This window comes from Tauraco erythrolophus, chromosome 19 (genome assembly GCF_009769465.1).
Source record: "Tauraco erythrolophus isolate bTauEry1 chromosome 19, bTauEry1.pri, whole genome shotgun sequence".
Classification (NCBI taxonomy): Eukaryota; Metazoa; Chordata; class Aves; order Musophagiformes; family Musophagidae; genus Tauraco; species Tauraco erythrolophus.
In genome coordinates this window covers 16,177,400-16,199,264 of record NC_141483.1, presented here as the reverse complement: position 1 = coordinate 16,199,264, position 21,865 = coordinate 16,177,400, and the positions used below count along the sequence as shown (strand labels likewise).

The 21,865-nt window shown below is 49.2% G+C and overlaps 1 protein-coding gene across 2 annotated transcripts in view; it reads left to right on the top strand.

Annotated features, from left to right (window-relative positions):
* The window catches only part of TTC28 (tetratricopeptide repeat domain 28), a 156,944-nt gene that overhangs the window by 98,739 nt on the left and 36,340 nt on the right, over positions 1-21,865 (top strand). For both annotated transcript variants that reach the window (XM_086623402.1, XM_086623403.1), the window contains exon 6: positions 17,934-18,441. In XM_086623402.1, the coding sequence (XP_086479528.1) occupies positions 17,934-18,441 (508 nt within the window). The remainder of the gene's footprint in view (positions 1-17,933; positions 18,442-21,865) is intronic.

The window sequence follows — 21,865 nt, the reverse complement described above, 5'->3', positions numbered from 1 at the left end:
TTTTTAAATAGCCCGAATTGGGAGTCAGCACTGCGTGGCTTTCTAGAGAGAGATGAACATGTCGGGAAGCCTTGTCCGTCTGCTCCGTTGTTCTGAGAATCTGGAAGCTGTGTGATTTCTCTTCCCAGCCCTTCACTTACCTTTTGATAAGGAAATTGTTTCTACCAGTAGATACTGTATGTGAGTGCGAGTGGCAGGACGCTTGTTTTGTCCTTTTGCCTCCGCCGCCTCTAGTGCCCGTGTGGTCTGAGCAAGTCCTGCCTCCCGCTCCCTGCCCGTCCGTTTTGCCCGCAGCGCAAAGGCTCCAGGGTCTGGGGGCAGAAGTTACTGCGGAGCAGATGTCAATGTGACATCTCTGCAGTTGGGCCCTGGCTGTCATCAGCTCTTGTTTTCCCAGTGATACAGGTGCTCCAATTTGAGCTGTTTGGGTGCATCCTGTGTTGTGCCTCTTCCAGACAGGTAACGAGCTAGCTCCATCCCAAATATTCCTGTAAAATATGCTTTGTTTAAAAAGGAGTGAAAAGAAAAAGCATCCATGCAAACCTGAGCACACAGTGTTGTGTAAAGCGTAGGGATTGCTTGGACTGGATGTAATTTGCCTTGACCGCTTACGTTCAGCTCGGGAGGTGTTGTGCTGGGCTCCCTGCCAGGCCAGGGCCGCGCTCTGCATGGACCGAAGAGCCCGTCCCAGGGTACTTCTACTGGAAGTTCAGTGTAAGGACAGAGTCATAATTTTAGTGCCAGTTACAGATACGAAAGCTGTTCCAGCCGCCTCCAGTGAGTTCCCCTCTACTGTGGGTGGGAAATGGGAGGGTTGTGGGTTGCCTGGCAGGTGAAGGGAGCGGATAGAGGCAGCGGGGCAGGTGTGAATTCCTGTAAATGCAAGTAGTTTTGGGGAGATCTGAAGACTGGGGGAGATCAGTTTCCCACTGATAAGTCATTGGAAAAATCCATTTGAGTTAGCTAGGTGCTTTACTGAAGTGTTATTTTATAATTTAAATACCAAGTAAGCCTTGGAGAGACGAGTCTTTCGGTAGGTTGTGGAAGGGCTGTGACAGGGGAGGGTCCTGCTAGGAGTTTTCATGATTATTTTACCAGCTGGAAAAACCTCCCGAATCACTCCTATTTCCTTGTTTCTGTTCAGGCAGAGCAGAAGAGCTGTTTCTCATCATCGTTTTTGTAGTTTTCTTGATTAGGGGTCCCTGTTCCTAAGGGTCTGATCCACGTAGCTGCTCCTCCTCCATGGTGTTTCCCAAAGCAGCAGATCCCCCCGTTGCGGGGCGAGGGCAGAAGGAAGCGGCAGGAGACTGGCGGTGCACAGCAGCCGTGAGCCTCGGAGCCCCTGGGCTGACCCGGGACACGGTGCCAGTGCCTTTCCCTGACGTTGGGCTGCTGGTCTGAACGGATCCCAACGGTCCATCTGAGAGGGTCCTGGGAATGAAGACTGATCGTGATAGTTCTTAGTTTATGACACATCTGGGCACATAATTAACAGTTATTGACAACAAATGACTACTTGGTTTAGTGAGAAAGCTGAACTCCTTGGATTTCCTGTAGGATGTAACCACAGGAAATTAATTTGGCGCTTTCTGATGACATCATCCTGACCACAGAGCTTCCTCTGAACAAAACGCTGTTTTTCTTGGCCTCCTTCGCAGACATTTTTATAATGCAAATGTTATAAAGTTGCAGCAGTGCTGATGTGAATTCCACCAGAAGGGAGTTTGGTGTGTGACTGTAATGAGGTAATGGTTTTACCTCCGACAGCACAAAGAATTGGCTTAGAAGGCAAAAAGCGCTGCTCCGCGTGGGAGACCGCTGCGCTGGGGCGAGCGCCGGGCTCTGCGCTGCCGGAGCAGATGTTCGTACCGGGGCGGCTGCCGGATCGCGCGCCCACGAACCCGGGCTGAAGTTGCGGAGGGTCTGGCTGTGGTGTTCGGGTCTGTCCTGCCCCACGCGAGCCCTGACAAGGGGGCCTTGGTCAGCGGAGTGGGGAATCGCGGGAGCTGCTCGGGCGGACTGAAGGTTTTAAACGTTTTTCTCTCCCTGGCACAGGGGGTCTGCGCAGCTCCTGTTACAAGCGCCATATCGCACCGAGCGCAGTCTGTGTAGGTCATCTGCTCTTTGTGGCCACAGCGTGGAGAGAAGTTCAGGCTGTTTGGTGATACTAGTGCCCAGAGACAGAAGGGAGCAGAAGTAGCTGGGATTTGCCGTACCTCTGGTGTCTCCAAGAGAGGCCATGGGGTGTTGAACAACCATGCGTGTTTGGTCTGTGCAGACGGGTAAGGAGACTGGTTCTTAGCATGATGCTGTAATAGGCACCACGAAGTAGCCATCTCCAGTGTCATTTCAATGCTTTCCATCACAGTGAGATGAGCTAATTCTGTGAGATTGTTTCTGAAATAATTAGCAGACTTAAAAGTACGGTTGATTCAGGAAACTAGAAATCATAAGGGACTTGGTCTTTCTTTCCATGCATTCTCTGGTTCCTGTGGAGCTTTGCAAGTGGTCACTGTGGTCAGTAGGATACCGTCCTAAAAAGGATGACGGCAGAAGACAAGTGCAGTAGAAGAGGGGAAGGTAGCCAGGACCATCTAAGAGGAGAGTTGCCTCTCTTCTGATGGATGTAGATGTGGGAGTTCAGCTCTGAGGTTGTTAAGACGCAGTTAAAGAGGAAATAGCAGTGCAGCTTTGGTAGTCTGTCATTTCTCTGCGAAGATGAATCTGAGCAGGTTTCAGCGTGGGCTGTCTCGACCTGCTGCAGACCCTGGAAATGTACTCAGGTTGAGAATCCCGATGAAGTCTGTGCTGCTTCTCTTACAGTGATGTCTCCTGTACTGGCAGAAGTGAAGCTGATGTAGATATGTAGATGACTTCTGTCAGGTGTTGGCTCTCAGGCAGAGTTTTGGCCCATATGGGTCTGTCTGTGCCACTGCAAAGGCAGGAGCAAGACCAGGAGTTCACTGCCTCAGGGTAGAAGCAGTTTGTGCCTCACCTCCATTGGGGTTTATAAGATAGCTGGTGCATGTTAGTTGTCTTGCAGTACAAATCTATCTGGTTTTAATAACAGATGCAGAATGTCAGGTCTGTACTATATTTTTTTAAGTAATTACTTTGTTTTTAACACTAAGTAACTTGATCTTCTGAAAGCCGTCAGATAACCCATGTAGTGTGTGTTGATGCCACATCATGAGCTGTGGTTTAGGAGAGATTGGAGTCAAAGAGTAAATGTGAAAGTTTTCAATGCCTGTAACACCAGTCTTTTGCATCCCTGTTCCTCTTCATCTCTAGCTGCTCTGCAGGTGTGCAGAACTGTCTTAGGATTTCTCTAAGGCCAGAGTTCCAAGGTAGAGCTAATGCTGGGTGGTCTCAGGACTGGTTGGCATGGTCCTTTTTGATCACCACTTGGAAGAACCTGTGTTCCTTCCAAAGCCTTTCATTTGGAAAGGTACTACTTGAGGGAGTGTTTTGAAGCTGTGAGGACTGACAAGCAGAAATGGAAAGGGAAAGGAAAGCTGTGGAGCCCCTCCTTGGGTTCAGTGTCCAAACCTTCACGTAGGCTGTGCTGGAATCCTGTCTTGCAGAGGCCACCGATACCGTAGAGACGCCGCAGTGTAATAGCTCCCCTCTTTCCTGGGCCGTCAGACGCCTTCTATTACAGCCCCGCATTCGAAAATAGCAGGGCAGTAAGGCAAAATCATAAACTAACCATAATAAAATTAATGGTTTTGTGAAAGCGTGTTGCCAGTGCTGAGCTTTTGGGAAGGACGGTGCTGCCAGGAAGCCAGTGGGTGCTGGCAGCTGTGTGTTGGCTGGCGGAGCCTCTGGAGCTGAACCGGGCTTTTTGTTGAAGATGCATCATCTCCCTTTGCTTGGCGAGAATGAACAGAAGGCGTTGGGTGAGGACGAGGATTGTTTGAGTCCCTGAACTCTCTCTGGGGCTGGGACGAAGATGCAGCTGAACGACTCGTCTGGTTCCTGCTGCTCCTTTTCTCAGGGCTGTGGCTGAAGTGGAGCCCGGAGGAGAGCAGAGGACAGACTGATGGACTTTGTCAGTGTCAGCTTCCCTCTGTGTTGGCTCAGGATGCCCAACAGCTCGCAGCAGTTGTTCTTGGCCCGGTTTTGGAGGGATTTCCCCTCACCTTCCCTCTAAAAGCAGCTATTTCTGGGAGGAACACCTGCAGAACTGGCTGGGGCTCAATGCCCTCTTGTTACTGACTCTTTTTATGGCCCCGCTGGCTGCTGCACTGGGGTATCTCCACCAGCAGATGTGACTCTGAGAATCGTCTGCAGCAGGTGGATATGCTCAGTAACCAGACTGATGAACTAGATTTTACTGTCTCAAGATGGTTTTTTAAAACAATTGCAGGTGTAAGGCGCAGAGTTCATGTTTAGTGCAGCTTCAGCAGATTTTTTTTCAGAAAGGTTGACTATTTGCGGGAAAAGAGGATGATGAAGGTGATGGTTAGAACCAAGTGGCTAAACAACACAGAAGAAAGCTGTTTATTAAGCAGGCTTTTGTGGGTTTTTCTGTGCCACCTTGCTTTTGCATATCTGTGAAAGTTCTTGTGTGGTAGGTGAAACATCAGAGTGCAGAAATCCCTACTGCAAAGAGAAACCCAGGCTCAAGGCCCCGGCGACTCAAGAAGCCAGTTCTGCTGCAGAGAGCATTGCTGGGGGGCTGACTGCGACGAGAGGCCTTTGTTGGCATCAGAGGATTGTCACGATGGAAGGGTGTCAGGGATAACTGGCTGCTGTGCACCTCCAGAGGAGGAGGAGTAGTGAAATATGATTGCTGTGACAGACATAATCAGTGTCTGGATTCAGCCGGGAATCTGCAGATTCTGCAACTGTCTGAACATACTTTGTGTGCAGCTCAGCCACTGGTGGTTATTTGGGTTTGCACTTCTAGTAGCTTTTCCCAGTCCCCATTAAAGCCTTCCTGAGCCAGCAGTGAAACACGGCATAAAGCTCCTACATTTTGTAAACTACAGCTACTTACTGTCAGGGCTGTGCAAGTCAGAGATCAAATTTCACTTTCTGATTTCCAGAAGGAGATGCAGAAGGAAAGATAGATCATTCCTTTCTACTGAAATCCGTAAATTCTGTAAAGCTGAGGTTTTCTGCCCCTTCCTGAAGGGAAGGGGAAATGCTTTCCAGGTGTCCTTCCTGCCGTGCTTTGTTTGTACAAACCACATCTTCAGTAAATAGTAAAGCTGTAAGTATTTAGCCTTTTGCCTGTCATCCTTGTGTGCAGTATGGTACAAGGCAAAAGAATGTATTTTTTTTTGTATTCCTTGCTGATCATTTTAGAAGTATTCTGCTGAGTTAGATAAGGAAAAAGACTAGAACGTAATTTGAGTTAGAAGTGGCACATCTGTCCTGCAGGAGCAACTCAAAGTCTTTGCTCTTCCTAAAACACAACCTGTGGAGCCTCGCCGGCGGTGCTCGGAGCCTCGCCAGCGGGTTGTGCAAAGGCCAGGGTGCTATCAGTGCTGTAAACTGGTCACCCTGGGCACTGTGGGCTGAAGGGCTCCGAGCAAATGTGTTGGGGTGGTATCAGCTCTGGCTCATGCTTGAGCAAGGTGCATGTGCCCCTTGCTGAACTTCTTTCTGAATGAATGGCACAAGAGCTTCTCTGAAAGGTGGAGTGCCTCTCTGGCTGCCTGCCCACAGCCCTTCCTGGCCCAGAATGGTTTCTGTGTTTGGTCTGTGCTGGCAGCCACAGGGCTCCTGCCAGAGATGACATTATGGCTGTTTGAGCTTCAGTTGGGAGGGTCCCTGTGCTTGCAGTTGTGCTGCAGGTTTGGCTGGAAGCGTGAATCTGTGCAACCCTTCCTCCCTGGAGAAACCATCATGGGGTATGTCAGCATGAAGTGAGCTCATCAGAACACGTGCAGTTGATTAGTTGTGGGCCAAGTTCCCCTCCTGGTTACCTTGTCAGACGTCCAGAGTCCTTCCACAGCTGCGCAGACTTCCCCCAGGTTCTCACTGCTGCAGCCTGTCTCTGGGATGAAGCTGGAGAAGAACTCATGCGCAATAGCAAGCACAGCTTTTCTGGACCATGGTGCCAATGCCTGACCGCGCAGCCGAAATGTGAGCAGCCTGCATGTTCTGGCAGTGCCTGGCTGCGCTGTGCCACGTCCTTGCAGAGTCCTTGGTGCTGCTCTGCTGTCGCCCAGCACTGTCATTGCCAATCTCCCTGGAGCAAAAGCCAAGTCATTTCACGGAGAGTTGCTCTTCCAGCTGTGAACAGCTTCCTCAGTCCCTTTGCAGCTACTTGGCCCCTGCAAGAGAGGAGCCTGTGCATGGCGTTTTTGGAGCATGCAGAGGTCTGTCTTTTCCCTTCAGGGCAGGCACAGCTGGCATCCTGGTATGTGCCAGGCCTCAGGAGACATCCGTGCTGCTAAGGGTACATGTGTTGAGCAGGAACTGTCCGGACTGTGTGATGAGGTTCTGGAAGAAGTATTTTTTGACTTGATACTGGTAACAGCTTCCATGCCTGTACGAAAAACCTGGCCTAGCTGGCATATAGCAAACAGCAGTGCGCTCGTCTCTGTACTGCCGTGTGCGTTCAGGAAGCAAAGAATGGTATTGCTGTGGTACGGAACGTTTTCCCAATTAATTTGTTGTTCTTCAGGGTCCACATTGCTGGTTATCAGTCCAGTGCGTTTTTAACAGAGACGTTCAGTTGTGTGATGAACAGCTCGTAAGTGTGAATTGGGGCTGATTCAGACTCCACTAACGAGTTACGTGGCACTTCGGTCTCTGTAGCTGTGTGATGTAGTGAACTGATGACAAAAGTGTCTTGTTACATGTGCTACATCCTTTATTTGTGTGGAGGCCAGGAGAACAACCGGAAAAGGGCATAATCCACTAAAAAGGGGTTGTGGGGGCAATAAAGCAGCCAGAAACACTGACCCTTTGCTTCCAGAGAGGGTGGTGTACCTCCCCGTCCCTTACCTGTACAGGCTGGAGATGTTGTGTGGAAGGTGGTGGAGGGCTGTTTGCTGATTTAGCCCCTGCAGTCATGCCCGAGCTGCCAGGCTTCTGTTGCGTGGCTGTATGCCACGCCGTACCGTCGCCTGGCCTGGCACGGTCCAGGCCATCATGGAAGGCTGCATGAGACAGCAGCTCACTGAAGACTGGCTGGTGTCCTGTGGCCCGTCTGCCTTGCATGTCCTGTGGGATGGCTGGTCTGTCGCTGCCCCATTCTGCTTCCTAATCACAGCCCAAGCTTAACGGGAATGAAACATTGCGTGTGTGTGATTTTTCTTACAATTGTTGAGAGTGTTTAAGAGAATTTGAGAAAGATATGCAGTGAGGTAAAGACTCCTCTGGTTAGCTAACATTGGCTTCCAAAATCTCAGTGGTATTAGGTTCTGATTTCTGTAGCACATCTTTGGGAGAGCAGAAGGCACACGCAGCCCTTCCGTACTGCGTAGTGAAACAGACTCACTGTGTCTGCCTGTTCTTCTGAGCAGCATCTTTGCTGAGAAACCCCTTCTGTCTACCCTTCTGCTCATGTGCTGTTAGTCCCTTGGGTGCACTGCGGTGGGCTGGGTGCTGCTCCCTTTCTATGCAGAATTTAGCTTTGCATGGGTTGTCATTCCTAGCAGTGATCCTTTCCCATTGCATTCAAGTGGCTTTCGGGTATTTAAGATACAATTTCTCCTAGGGCCAGCTTTGTCTCTTTCTCACTGAAAATCCTGAAGTGATCATCACCTGGTCACATTCTTCCTTATTTGTGCTTCTTTCTCATCAGACTCAGATGGAGCACTGGGAATCAAGTTCCTTTGTTAACTGCAGCTTGAGGGAGCCCTCAGCAGTTTCTCTGCCCAGGGCATTTGTGTGAGACTCAGCCATATGAAGAGGTGGTCTGTCCCAGGGGCTGCCAAATTTTTCAGAAAGCTAAAATCTTAAAATCTTATGACCGCAGTTGTCTTGTTACATTTGCAAACAGTCTGGAAAATGAGGACAGGATATAAATACCTAACAAATGAGAACTGGAAAGAGTCTTCAGGCTAAAGCAATTTGTCATGCATGAAAACGTTGACTAAGATGTCAGAAACAGGCTGTGGAGACGAAAGTAGGAAAGTAGTACTTGCTGGAGTAAGTGACAGAAAACAGACAGATAAGATATTTGTTTCTCTGCTTTTCTGTTTTCTGTCCCTTTTCCTCTCTGTAGTGAAGCCACTGCTTCAAAATAATTTATTATGTAGTTATCTGCCAGAGTGGATTACCTGCTGCCTGTAGTAACATGAACAGGAAAGAGCAAGAGAAGACTACACCTTATTTCTTAAAGCTTTATCACATCTGACTGGAGTTCCAGAAGTAAGGAACAAGCCGCGGAGGGCTTTGCTAATTGATAATCTATATTGGTGGTTAATGCAGCCACTGCTAATAGAAGTGCAGGAATGACAAGTTTAGGACGTGACCACTGCTACTCTGTTAAACAGCAAATAGCTTTCACTTCTTGAACTTTTTTTGAGAGAAGAGATTGGAAATGATGTGAGAGCTCGTGTTCAGAAATTAGTGTCTCTTTGTTACCGATACCACAAGAACATCAAGCCTGCTGCATAAGCACTGTATGTACGTATTGCAGGGATGGTGACTTTGTCCTCCTTGTGTCTAAAAAGCCCCTGTATTGTATCAAAAAGGTCAAGCAGCAAGAAGATAAATGGGTGACAGTGGTGTGCATATATTCATAAACGTTTTTGGTGCATGGGATTACCTCTTCACTCTTGTTTCTCCATTATGCCTTCTGTTTTTCTCTGGGGTTCTTTTAGGGGATTATTTGGGTCCTGGAGGTACTTTCAAGAAATTGAAACAAGCTGGTTTTTGATTCAGCCTCTGCGTGAGAAACAGCTTTGCAAATCCCCTGACACTTTAGGCAGGATTTACAAACAACAGAATGGTTGATCAGGCTGCTAACCACTCAAGCAAAAGACTGCTCCCAATCCCTGCTGTCCAAAGAGGTGAGAGACCAGTGTCAGTTCTAGAACTCAGTGGAAAACTACCCGCAGAAACCAGAAACTGGTAAAAAGATCAGGCCCTTGCAGTCCATGGACTGGATACTTGCAGAAAGGAAGGATCACTTTTCCTTTGAAAGTTGCTGTCTAATCTGAGCCCTTGCACGATGCCTAGCATCACAGAACCGCCTTGCTGATCTCAAGCTGGTTTTCCAGATTTCCTAACAGGACAGAAGCATTATTTTTACCCCTGCTACTCCTGAAGTCTCAGGTTCTGCAGGTGTTGTGATTTCAGCTTAGTGAGAACTTGTGAGAGATTTGACTCAGTCTGCAGAATGTCTTCCTGGACGCTTTTTGCAGCATTGTTCAATTCACTAAAGTTCAGTCTTTGTCTGGCCCAGATGTTTGGCTTCGTTGTTGGGCTTACAAAGTTACATCCACGTTCCAGTTCCTATTGTTCCCATATATGCTTACATTTCAAAAAGCTGGTCTTTGGGGGGCCTTTGATTAACCACTGGCAGTTGAAAATCTGACCTGTGATGTACGTTATACATGGAAACCCTCACTGAAAAGTGCGGTGCTGTCGTTTGCCTCATTGATTTCAGCCTCTCCTTGCAGATGGTAGCCTTGCTTCGTTAGGGGTCTGGGGCAAACTCCCTCGTACTCTGGAGGAAGGCTGAGTACCAGCTGCTAGGAAAACACTGCAGCGTGAGTTCACTTGAGGATTCTGGGTCTTCTAGGGTGCTAGCGCTGTGTTGCATCTTAGACTGAATTACCTGTGTGGGTGAGGAGGTGAGTTCAGTGATGGGAGCAGCCCTAGTACTTGAGCATCAAGTAGCTGGGTTTGTGTGTGAGAGCACAGATTCTTTGCCTTTCTCTTTCTGTCTTTAGCAGCTCTTCTTAGAGAAGGTCAGCGTGACTGGGTTTGTACAGGTTTGTCCCATTCAAATGTGATGGGATTAAGCAGAACAAAGGGAAATCTGACCAGTGCAGGAAATTTGGGAACGCACTTAAAGGCCATATGCTTTGTTTTGTTTGGACTTGTGGCTCAAAGGGGAAATGTAATACTTCCTGAGGATCTCCTTTAAATGTCCCCGCTTGACCTCCGCAGCACATGGATTTTAGCTGAAGGAAATGCAGTCTTCTGGTTTTACTTACCTCTCACGGTATCTGCAAAACGTCGCGCTCTGCTGCGGCCCGTACCTGACTGTAGTAAAAGAAATGAAGCAGAAAACTTGTGGAAGAGCTGCAGCTCGGGGAGCAGCGCTCTTTGGGTTTTCAGAAGGCCCACCTCAGCCAAGGCTTTCCCGGGTTGAGGTTCCAGCGAAGTGCTATCCAGCTTTATGAGCAAGAGTAGTGCTGGGATTGGCACAGGTCAGCACACCGCTGTGGGAGTTTGCCTGCGCAAAGAGCTGCTCTGGATTCTGAGAGATCCAAGTTTGTAACGTGCGCGCTTGTTCTTCCAGGAGTGACTTTGACCAGGGCATGAATCACTCCTCAGTGTCACCCATCTCAGAGAAGCTTGTGGTTTTAAATGAGGGCTTCTTTTCTTACATTGTTACTGAAAATGTCAACTCAGCCATCCTCCCTAGAGTGATTTCACGCAGGAGCCTTTTAGACTATGCCCAGAAAGCTAACCAAATTTGGGATAAAGATGTGTGAGCCCCGGGTGACACCTAGACTTGATGCTGAGGTCTACTTTATAGTGTTCCTGAGCTGGTGTATTTTGCATGACTTCCTTTTCTTTATGTAATGAGAATTCAGTGCTGCAGAGCAACCCCAGGAAAGCAGCGGGCTCCTCCCGGGCACCCAGCCGTCGCACAGGGAGTGGTGTCGCGCCAGCGCGCGCAGTGAACGTGAACAGCCTTTCCAGTATGAGTGACAACCAGTTCTACTCCTAAGAAACGAGTATCAGTGCGGACTAGTTGCTGATTCTGCTTTCCTGCAAAACCCTGCTGACTTGGTCAAGAATATTTGCAGTTCCTGTTAAGGGAGTAACTCAGGTTTGGTTTTACAAGTCTTCCAGGCAGAACTGGACACCTGACTCCTACATGATAATAGAGGAGATGATTGAGTAAGTGGATTTTCCGCTGGAACAGTGTTATTTTGATCTCCAAATGAGCAGCTGAAAGTCAGCATTCCCTTTGAAGCATTTGGTTTCAGGAAGATGACCAACTGAATAACCTGACAGCCGAGCCGTGTTGCTGTTCAGATTTGCCTGGATTCACGTAATTTGCTTGATTCTTTTGCCATGAAGCAGGGAGAATGATCAGTCCTCTAGATCATTGCAATTTCCTGAACATGTAAGGAAAGAGGAGTCTGAGAGTGGATTGTAAGCAAAACCCATGGCAGTCTCTGTCTTAAACAGCAAGTCCTCAACACCTACAGAGCTATGGATTTAATCCATTAATCCAGAGGGGACTGGAGATATCTCTTCGCACTATATTTGTTGAGTTTTTCTGTTGTGCCATTAATTCCTGAGTATTGCCTTTCAGTTAGCAGTAGTTGCAAAGATCCTTCCAGACATTCGGATACTAGTGCTTCTGTTCCATGGCTTTGGCTTCTTTGGGGTTTGCTTTTTGGTAGTTTCTGCATAAAAAAGTGAGACCTTCTACAAATACATTGGATTTGACGAGGATATTGATTCCAGTGTATTTCCCCCCCCACTGCACCTCCACCCCCAGAAATAATTACCAAAAAGCAAACGTGTTCCTTCTTTCTGCCTATAGATAATGTAGGGGAGGAGAATATTGCCTGCTGCTTCCTTTCTTATTTTCAAAAGCATGCTACACAAAGGAAAAAGCTGGACGTGGTACTGGCACATCAGCCCTGCCTTTGAGGGAGGAGGGAAGGGCAACTTCAGTGTTGGCATCAATCAGTAGATCTCCAAGGCTGGTTGTGGAATACCGGTGGATTCTGGGGAAATGATAAAGGAGCTTAAGAGAATCAAAGATAAGGTTCAATTTATAGCCACTGGATCATTTTGTCAGGTCCTGAAAGTACTCATCCCCTGTTAGGCTACTGTCCTGTCTGTGTGCAGCAGATACACAGCCCATACCTATAAAACAGCTTACGTACGGAAAGAGCTCAAATACTTCCACATGTTGCATTGCTGTAAGCTAACCTCTGTGCTTCCCACACGGAAAATTACACTGATGTGAGATACGGCGAGATTTTACAGTGAAGCCAGCAGAACTCATCCTGTTAGTGCTTTCAGATTTAAGTATTTCTCTGTGCGTGTCTGTTCAGAAACAATCCACTGAAGCTGCCTTCCCCTCAGCACCCCCAAAATACACTCAATGAACCAGGAAACCTTTGCTGGCATTGGAGAGCGAGAGCACGCACGTGAGGAAGCTTTCTAGCTCTTGAAAAGAGCGTCCTGCTGACTGTCCTGAGTGCAGGTGTTACGAACATGCGTGGCTGATCTTTTGGATGCAGCTCCGTTGTATCGTGTAGGATCAGGCACTGCTGCTACCCCATGCCCAGAGGGAGAATGGAAGTGCAGAGAAGCAGCGTGCAAAGTGTGCTGCAGTCAGGCTTTTGAATTTCACAAGTGCTTAGTCCATGCCAGTTATTTCTCCACCTTGGCTGTAAAAGCTTGATCTCTGATCCGTCCTAACTGGTGCCTGTGTTTGGGGATTAAGGCTCCCCTTGGAGTGAGGTAGCAGGCAGAGTGTTTTCACTTTGCCCATTTTAGAATTATTATACAGTGTTCTCATTTAAGGAGACTCTGCAATCAGTTAAAGAATTGTTTAAATGTAACATAATTGGGAAATGACCATTCTCTGGCAGAGGTGAAATATCCAAGAAATACATCTCTCCAAGTCACCAGGTCCCTATTAATTGTCATTCTGTGATGCATATCTGCTTAACATCAGACTCTTTACTTTATTCAGCTGAAAAACTTAAGCTGCTGTTGCTCCCAAGAAAAAGAGAGCAATTAGAAACCTTTTTCAGAAATCCTTCTGTGCCTCAGCTCAGTGGCAGAAGAATCTGCTTTCTATTAAAGTGATAAATTGCATAATTGAAGGTGTAAGCAACCCCCACTGTAAAATTTGTCTTTGTCAGATATATGAAGCATTGATTTTTCTTTGTTTGCTGATGCAAAACCCTACTGGTGCGGAGCTGTAGTCTCCCATCACGCTGCTACCAAGCAGAGGTTTGTGCTGGCACAGCTGGAGTCTGCTTCACATGTGTCAACCTTGTGCTCTCAGTGCAGCATTTGGACTCTGACGCCAGCACGTATGGGAATACCGCTGCCCTGTTGGCCTGGCGCGTGAGCCACTGACGAGTTCCCGGTGGATCCTATTATGCGGGGATTTTATTAAGTATACAGTGATGAATTTATCTTCTGCAATCCTATTGCTAACCCCCTGAGGTGAGTCATTGATGTCCCCCAGCAGATGTAATCACCAAATTGTTCCTAAACGCTGCTTTAATGTCAAGCTCTGCAGTCTTGACGCTGATTGCCCCCATGAGCACATAGAGGACCAAGATTTATCTGGCTAGAGAAGAGGTTCTGCAGGCAGCCGGCCCCGGAGAAGCCAGAAGTGCCATGGGCTCTGCTCACGGAGACTCCAAGGTGATTGAGCAGCGCCTCTCTCACCGCAGTCGGATCAGTTAACAGTGGGAACTGCTGCAGGGTGAAACACGTGGGCAGCGTTGGGGTGAAGGCCATGTCAGAGGGTCGCGGTGCCTTCCTGCCTCTGTCCAGCTGTCTGTGTGAGCAACAGCGGAGCCTCTGGAAACAGCCCCATCTTTCTAACCAAGTTGGGCTATTTCTTGTCAGCCCTTTACCTTTCGTTTTCCATTTCTCTCTTTGTCTCCTAATTGTTTTTCTTTTCTGCTTCTCTTGTCCTCCCACATCCTGGTTTGGATGATCCGGCCCTGGACACTCAGATGTGTAAGCCAAGTCTTTTTGCGTACCCTGAGAACGGGTGCCAAGCTTATACCCTTCGTTCCAGGCCTTTACTGTGAGCCTGGAAATGCTGTTGGGCAAAGGGATTAGGGGCCTTGAGAGTAAACATTTCCAGTCATACACACTTCACTTCCCGTGATCCACTTCCCAGCGCAGGAAACCACCTAAACATTTCTTCCCATGTACAGCGTGAGCAGTCTCTGCATCTGGCAAGTTTCTCTTGTGCACAGAAAGTCTGAGGTTTGCTGCTTTCCCTTTCTGCCTCTTTTCCCCAGCCATGGCCCATTAACCTCACCTGAGCCCCTGTCTGCATGGCTCTTTGCCATCGCTCATCTTGTCCAGCAATCTGCAAGTGTAAATGTCCACTTTTTTTTTTTTAGCAGCCCCAGAGACACCGTTTTTTACTGACTCCTTGTTTTCCAGAAAGATGTTTCCATTCTTTTCCTGGTTATATCAGAAGTGCTGCTGGTAGTGGTGACCTGTCTTCCAGAACTAGTTGAGGCCGCTGAATCAGTTCTGCTGATTGCGTTGTGCCGGGTTTTAACTCTGCTCCCAACGTCTTACGGGTTCGTCCCGTGCCGCAGCGAGCGTGCTGCTCGCCAGCAAGGTGGAGGGAGCTCCGGTGCACCTTGGAGCCCGTAATGGGCCTCATGCAGTATTTTGGTCTGGGCTTGAGCAAGATGTCTGTATTTATTTTTTGCCTTTTTTATTCCTAGCGAGACTGCAAATGACTCAATACTATGTATATATTAATCTTCATGAAGATTTGTGTAAAAATGGAATAAAACTCAGAGCAACAATTTTCGTGTTGGTTTTGTAGCAGCCTCAAAACAGGCCCCCCCAGAGCCTCTTTTAGATGAGAACCTTTCCTGACTGTTGTCAGCTGGAAGTGCCTTCCCTGCACTGCTCAAGAGCCCATCCGCGACCAAGCCGCCCTGACGCTGCGGTGAGTGTGACCGGGATGGAGCAGGGCCTCCTCCCGGCTCCGCGGGCTGCCGCGTGCATGGAGGCAGCTGCTCCTGCCCGCGTGCACCAAGGAGGAGCCAGGGCATCTGCCCGCTGGGCACGAGGGGCTGCAGCCCTCGTGGCCGCCGCGCTGGGCAGCCCGGCTCCCTGCCTCAGGTGCCGCTGTCCGATGGGTGCCCATTTCACGGCGGCCAGCTGGGTGCCAGGTCTAGCTGGTGACATGGAGTTTTCTAGCAGGAGGAGGAACTGTGGGAGATGGGAGTGAGGTGAGGGTGGCAGTGCTCTGCAGGGTGTCTTGCAGAGGTGATTCTTCCAGTGAGCGTGACTTTGGTCCCTGGTATTCTGAGCCAGGTGCCTGTGCCACCAGCAAGAACTGGTGTCGGCTTGCTCATCCCAACAGAGGTGATTCCCCCTTCATGAGTGCCTGTGCTTCTGCAGAGGCTGTAAATCATTTAGAGGGTTTAGCTGGTTTTCACACCACCTGTGGTGCTCACTGTTGGAGAAACACCTCCCAAGACCAAGAAACCATTTGACATGTGGCAGCATAGAATCATAGAACAGTTTGGGTTGGAGGGACCTCTAAGATCATCCAGTTCCAACCCCCCTGCCATGGGCAGGGACACCCTCCACTGCTCCAGGTTGCTCAAAGCCTCATCCAGCCTGGCCTTCAACACTTCCAGGGATGGGGCAGCCACAGCTCTGGGCAGCCTGTAAATGTCTGGCAGTGTGTTCAGTAGCTTTGCCCCCAGCCTGTCACTGGGGTGTACATCACTGGAGAGCTGCTGTTCGCTGCTTCCCTCTCTGATTTGTGGTAATAGCAGCAGAAGTGGCTCACTTCTGACTCATTATAGCGGTGTTGGCAGTGTGCAATCCAGTGCTGCAGCGTGCAATCCAGTGCTGCGCTCACCATCTGCGGGTCCGAGCTCCAGGCTCTCCTGTCCCACTGTCATGCGGAAGGGCACCACGGCCTTGCAGGGATGCTGCAGGGCTTCCCAACGACGGCTGCTGCTCTGCCACTGCTCTTCTGGCATTGTCCCCTGCCTTTGAAGTTCACCTGCGGCACTGAGTGAAAAAAAAATGAAAACATTTTGAATTCTGGCAGTTCTTCCATTATAATTAAGCTGCCTGAAAGGATGCCTGAGGGACAACAAATGCAGCTTGACTATTTACAAAGCTGGCCAAGGGAGAGCTTCCTTGTAACTTCTCTATCTTATGACCTATAAATTGTGTTTAATAGCTAATCTGTCACCTCAGGCTCTTATACCAGAAAAGATCGTTTCCCTATTAATTTGAATCAGCACAGCATGTTTACAGTTCCTCAGTGTGGAAATATTACTCTGTTAATGCTGTTGATCACAAAAATAATGCAGCACCTGTGTTCTCTGCCTCTTGCTCTGGCCCATAGATCTTCTTGGCTTGGCATTACTCTTCCAGTCGTGATGTAATTTTAGTAAAAATAATTTTCAGGAAGGTTCCTCCTGCCACTGTGTTTGAAAGTCATGAAAGGCTGGTTTCTGCAGGGCAGTAGCAAAATGTGGTTCCAGTTCAGAGGTGCTGAGCCAGTTCCCCTCCTGTAGAAGAGATTTTCTGATCCACCTTCTTTTTATATCTGATCTCTAGATAGTGTGGCCAGGAAGAGGCTAATCATTTTCCTTGGAGAAAGGAATTTAAATCCTGCCTCTGTGGGGCATAGCCAATCTGCCGGTGGGGTGGGAGCCAAGCAGCAACGTACCTGTCCCTCACCGTGCCTGCTCCTTTCTGGGGGTTTGGAAAAGATGGCTGTTGTGGAACTGGGTCACAGCAGCAGCTGGGTAGCAAAGGGGATGCACGTGCAGGGAGCGTGGAGGATGCGGGGTCAGGGCTTCGGAATGTGCATTAGGCAGAAGGAACACATCCCTTCTCTTGGCTCTGTGCCTCACTCTCCAGCTTGCAGGCTGTGGCTCTGCCAGGTGGAAGGAAGACCTGCATCCTGGTAGATGCAGTGGGCAAAAGAATCTGATTCTCAGATGATGCGTCTTGTTAAATACAGCAGTTTCTTGGTGGTAAGAACTCAGGATTTTTTCAAATATCCATATTTATTTAAGATGTCCCCAGGGGACAGAGGCTCCAGCTGCTGAAATACTGTTGTTTTTCTTGCAGTCCCAAGGTTGGTTGGGGCTCAGTAACAAGTGATGTTGTGCTAGAAGGACCCTGGTGCTGCACAGTAAGAACTGCGCTCTTCAGAGCGCGATGTGGTCGGCCAGGCAGAAGTACCTGAAGATGTTGGTGACTGCACACGGGCCCACTGGTGCTGCAGGATGAGCAGCAGAGACATCTCCCTTCTTCCAGCTGAGTGCTGGCTGCAGCTGTGTGCGCTTTCCAGCAGCAGGTATTCCATGGCTCTTTAGCCTGGAAAGAAGAGACTGCAGAGTCCTTGTGGTGGCTCAGCCTGCAGCGTGGTTACGCGAAGTCACGCGTTCTGCTGCTGGTCTCTGACAGTGCTTTCGATCAGCCTGCAGGGCCTCAGGAGTCTGTTGCTTTCACATGAGCTTACTGGGTGGAGGGTGGAACAGGACAGGCATCCGTTTGTGCTGTTCTCTGCAGGTGAATATCGTTATTTGTCTGCTTTCTGACGAGCTGCTGTACGCAGGATTGTGTGCTGCGTTAGCGGGACTCGGTGTAGATGTTCAGGCGTGGCGAGGGGGGAGCGGAGCTGTGGCTGCCGGCAGGCGAAGTGCAGCTCTGTGAGGCAGCTCGGGCTGGTGCTGGAGCACAGGTTTTTGCAGCGATCGCTTTCTGTTTCCTCACTGGTCTCTGCATCTTTGCAGTGCTGTCCTTCCCGTCCGCCAGGTGCACACGCACTCTGTACGCCTCAGAGAAAGAGGTGATCCCAGCCCTGTTCTCCTGAGCCAGCCTGGTTCCTGCTGCCTCCGTTGGGGCTGCCCTGAAGGGTGCAGAACTGCAGGGAGCAGGTTTTCTAGCTGGTAGTCACATTCTTTCTCCAGAATGGCCTTTTGTGGCTTTGATTTCTTGGACTGCGGCCATCTGACTCATTTCCATGAATACTTGTACTTAATTTCTCCCTCTTGTCCTTGCAGGCAGCGTCCTCAGCGCTGAGCAGTCTGGGCCACGTGTACACAGCCATCGGGGACTATCCGAACGCACTGGCTAGCCACAAGCAGTGTGTCCTCCTTGCAAAGCAGTCCAAAGATGAGCTCTCCGAGGCACGGGAGCTGGGCAACATGGGAGCCGTGTACATCGCAATGGGGGATTTTGAAAACGCGGTGCAGTGCCATGAACAACATCTTAAGATTGCCAAGGAGCTGGGGAACAAGCGGGAGGAAGCTCGAGCCTACAGCAACCTAGGCAGTGCTTACCACTACCGGAGAAACTTCGACAAAGCCATGTCCTACCACAACTATGTGTTGGAGTTGGCCCAAGAGCTGGCTGAGAAGGCCATTGAGATGCGAGCCTATGCTGGCCTGGGCCATGCGGCGAGATGTATGCAGGACCTGGAGAGGGCTAAGCAGTACCATGAAGAGCAGTTGCACATTGCTGAGAGCCTGCAGGACCGAGCTGCTGAAGGCAGAGCCTCCTCCAATCTAGGTAAGGCCCTGACACGGAGCAGAATTTGTCAGGGAAAGCCGTGACTATCAAAGCCGTTGCCAGGATGCAGGAGGTTTGCTGTGTACTGTCGTCCCAGTTAGCCCAGTTTTACCAGACTGTCTTCATAAATTAAACAGGCACTTGGCAGATTGTGTGGTCATGCTCTGTTTCCCATGTTCGATTATTAACCTGCTCAGAAAGGCACCAGAAAGCACAAGCTCATGGCAGAAGGGGAATGAGAAGGTAAAGTGCATTCAAAGAGCCATTCAGGTATCAGAAATAAACGTAAGTCTTGCACTAGGGCCAGAAGTGACGCGGTTTGTTACCCGGCCGTTTCCCTGGGAGCTTGTCAGCGCGGTGTGTCGAGGTATTGCTGCCTTGTAAGCTGGGAGACACGTGGGTCGGATCCCAACTACATTTGTTTTCAGAATGTACGCGTTAAAAATAATAGAGCGTAGGAGTCTCGTGTCCTTCTACGGAGAGACATCGGCATCCTACTGGCAGGCTGGGAAGAACTGAATTGCAGCAAAGTGGAGTCCATTCCTGCTGCTTCTTCGCAATGCCAGATGTGGAAGCAGCCAAAGATGCGTTTCCATCTCTGCCGTGGGATGTGGTGTTTGTGCTGCTGATGTTGCAGCTGTTCTCAGCTGGCTGGGAGTGGCAGAACAGGGCTCTTGGGGTGTAACAAAATACCTGTTTGTTGGCAGCCCCTGAATCTCGGCTCTTGCAGCCTGCCCCACGCTATAAATTAGCTTCTGCTTGGCAGTTGGCACTTGGTTCATTTGTTAGATGCTAATTGTACTCTGATGTTATCATCAGCAGGTAATTGAAAAGGGCTTGATGAATTACTTAATTTCTCTTAATAGCTGAGTCTTCAGGAGCTGAATGAAGAAGATAAGGTGAACTGAAGAAACACAAACCAGTCCTAGCTTTCTAATTAGTGTTGCAAATCTCCTTCTTCTTACAAATTAGGGCAAATGTGTGAGGCAAAATAGGTTTGTGAGGAAAAGTTGCCTGTGGGTGCTCAGCGTTAGAGAGCAGTGAGCATTGATAAGGTTTCTGTGTGTGGCAGGGCACCCCACGGGCAGGGGGATGGCGATGAGCCTTGCCTCTGGCTTCCTCCAGTGTTTATGTGAGGGGTTTCGCAGGCAACAGCAGTAGATGCATCTGGCAAAGCACAGACTACATCCCCCATCTCTTCTGCCAGTGTGGGGCTGGTCTGGGGGGAGATGCAGAGACATGAGGGGTCCACTGGTCTGTGACAAGGATGGAGGAACGGGACCTTAGGCTGTCCAGGCGAGGAGCAGGGGAGGTGTAAACTCTGGGTCCTTGGTGGGGGAGAGGGAGATTCTGTCCTTGGCTCTGCTCGGGGTATGCACTGGCTTCCCAGCTCATGGTCAGGACTTGGGGAAAGTTCCCCTTGCTCCAAAGCTTAATGTGATGTGTTTTGTTCCCAGTGGAGGCTGACCGGAGGGCGTGCAGGCTGTTCTGCTGGCATAGGTACCAGGAGATGGCACAGCTGCTTTCAGCAGTGAGCACCTACAAAACGGGGGCGGATGTGCTCTGAGAGCACTGCAAACCTTCGGAGATCAGAACCGCCTTCATTCGCGTCCCCTCTTAAGCACTTGCTGCTTCCTGGGAAATTGCCCCGATTCTTTCTGAGCAAATCCAGGAAATGGAGGAAATGCAGTCTGGGGAAGTGGAAGCTGTCACTTGGTTTTGTTTTAATTCCCTCCATCAGTGTGGTGATGAGCCATCTGGGGTTTTCCATATTGTCTCCTGTTTTTGTGAGCCCTTTGCCTTTGGGCAGACCACAGCTCTTTTGCTAGAAGAAAGAGTGTAATCCAAGTTCTGTAGCGTTTCTTCGATCTGCCTGTGTGTTCAGCGTAGTCTGTTTCTGTCTGACTCAGCATATTAAAAACCAGAAATGTTGAGACGAGATGGGTTGTTATCGCTGCGAGTGCTGATGCTCACCGCGTCGCTTTGCCTCATCCCAGAATGAAACAAGCACGGCTGCGAGCGGAAGCAATTTGCTCTCGTTCCTCCACCTTCACAGTACTCAGTAGCGGGTTAAATTCTCTCACTGGTTTGCAGGCTCAAATCAGTCAAGTTGGGACTAGAAAATTCATTTAATATCGTTTTTAATCTTATGTCAGCTTTGGATTTAATGGTGTTTTCAGCATGTAATTCCAGAAATTTTTCTTAAAAAAAAAAAAAAAAAAGAGATTTGGTGCAGCAGAGAAGGTTTTTCTTGTGCTGGATTTTTGGATTTAAGCCTAAATATAACTTTCAGTTGGTATGCTGACTCAGCCACTCTACACTTTGTGTTAGAATAGTTTTCCTAGCTTCTGAATGCAGGATCTCACGTTTCAGCTGTTATTTGGCTGTATTTTCGTGTCTCCTCTGTCAGAGTTAAGTTATACTGAAGAAAGAGAACATGCAGTTCTTGTTGAGGAAGTCTGTTACTGTTGTTCAGAATGCATCCAGTACCAATTAAAAAGTCAAGTCTTAATTGTCTCTTTCGTCTAATCCACATGCAAAACAAGACCTCATTGAAATAACCAGGCTGACAGGCAAAAAAAAGTATCAAAATTTGTGTTTCCAAGCCAGAATGTTAGAGTTGGCCTCTTTGCTGAAGCAACAGAAATTTTCTGTTTGCATTTCCCTGATTTAGATGGAAAGCTCTCTGAAGTGAAGTATCTAATGCCGAGCAAGACAGAACAGGCTGTAACATGGCCCAGCTGCTGGAGTGCTCTGCAGGGAGATGTAATGCGCTCTGTGACTTGGTAAGCGGAAGGTAATGGACTGAGGGCAAGTCACAAGTTATCAAGCCCTTCACAACAAGGAGATGTGGAGTTTAACCAGAAGTCTCGGATTGTCAGCCTTCACAAAGCAGATGGTGTTTCCGAATGCCAAGGCTCCGTGTAGAGAGCTGGCTGTTCAGCCTCCGCAGCCCTTAGGGGTTCCCGTTGCAACGGAGAGAGAGCACTTCACATCATTAATAAAACACAGTTTAAAGTCTCTCCCTTGGTGCTTAGCGCCCTATTCCTACCATCGTGTGCTTGGCATGTTGTCCAAAGGTGCCAGATCCTTTGTCTTGAAGCATTTTTGGTGGTTATTTCACCATCTCTTCCCTCGTTGCTGAAGGACCAGCTCTAACTGACGCCCTCCTCTCGCACCGCTCACGGCGCTCAGCCCGCTGTGTTCTATCGGAGCGCGTGGCAGACGGTGGGTGCTCTTAGGCTCTCCTGCCCACCCCGAGGGCGCTGGGATGTGGTTGTCCCACCACACGGGTGAGCTTCAGAAGCACTTTTGCTCTGTTTCAACTTTCAGCTGTTCGTCTTTCATTCCGAAAGAGCAGGCTCGGTCCAGAGCGGTGTTACCTTTCTCTGAGCTGGAGGCCGTGGTGCAGCCATGACCCCAT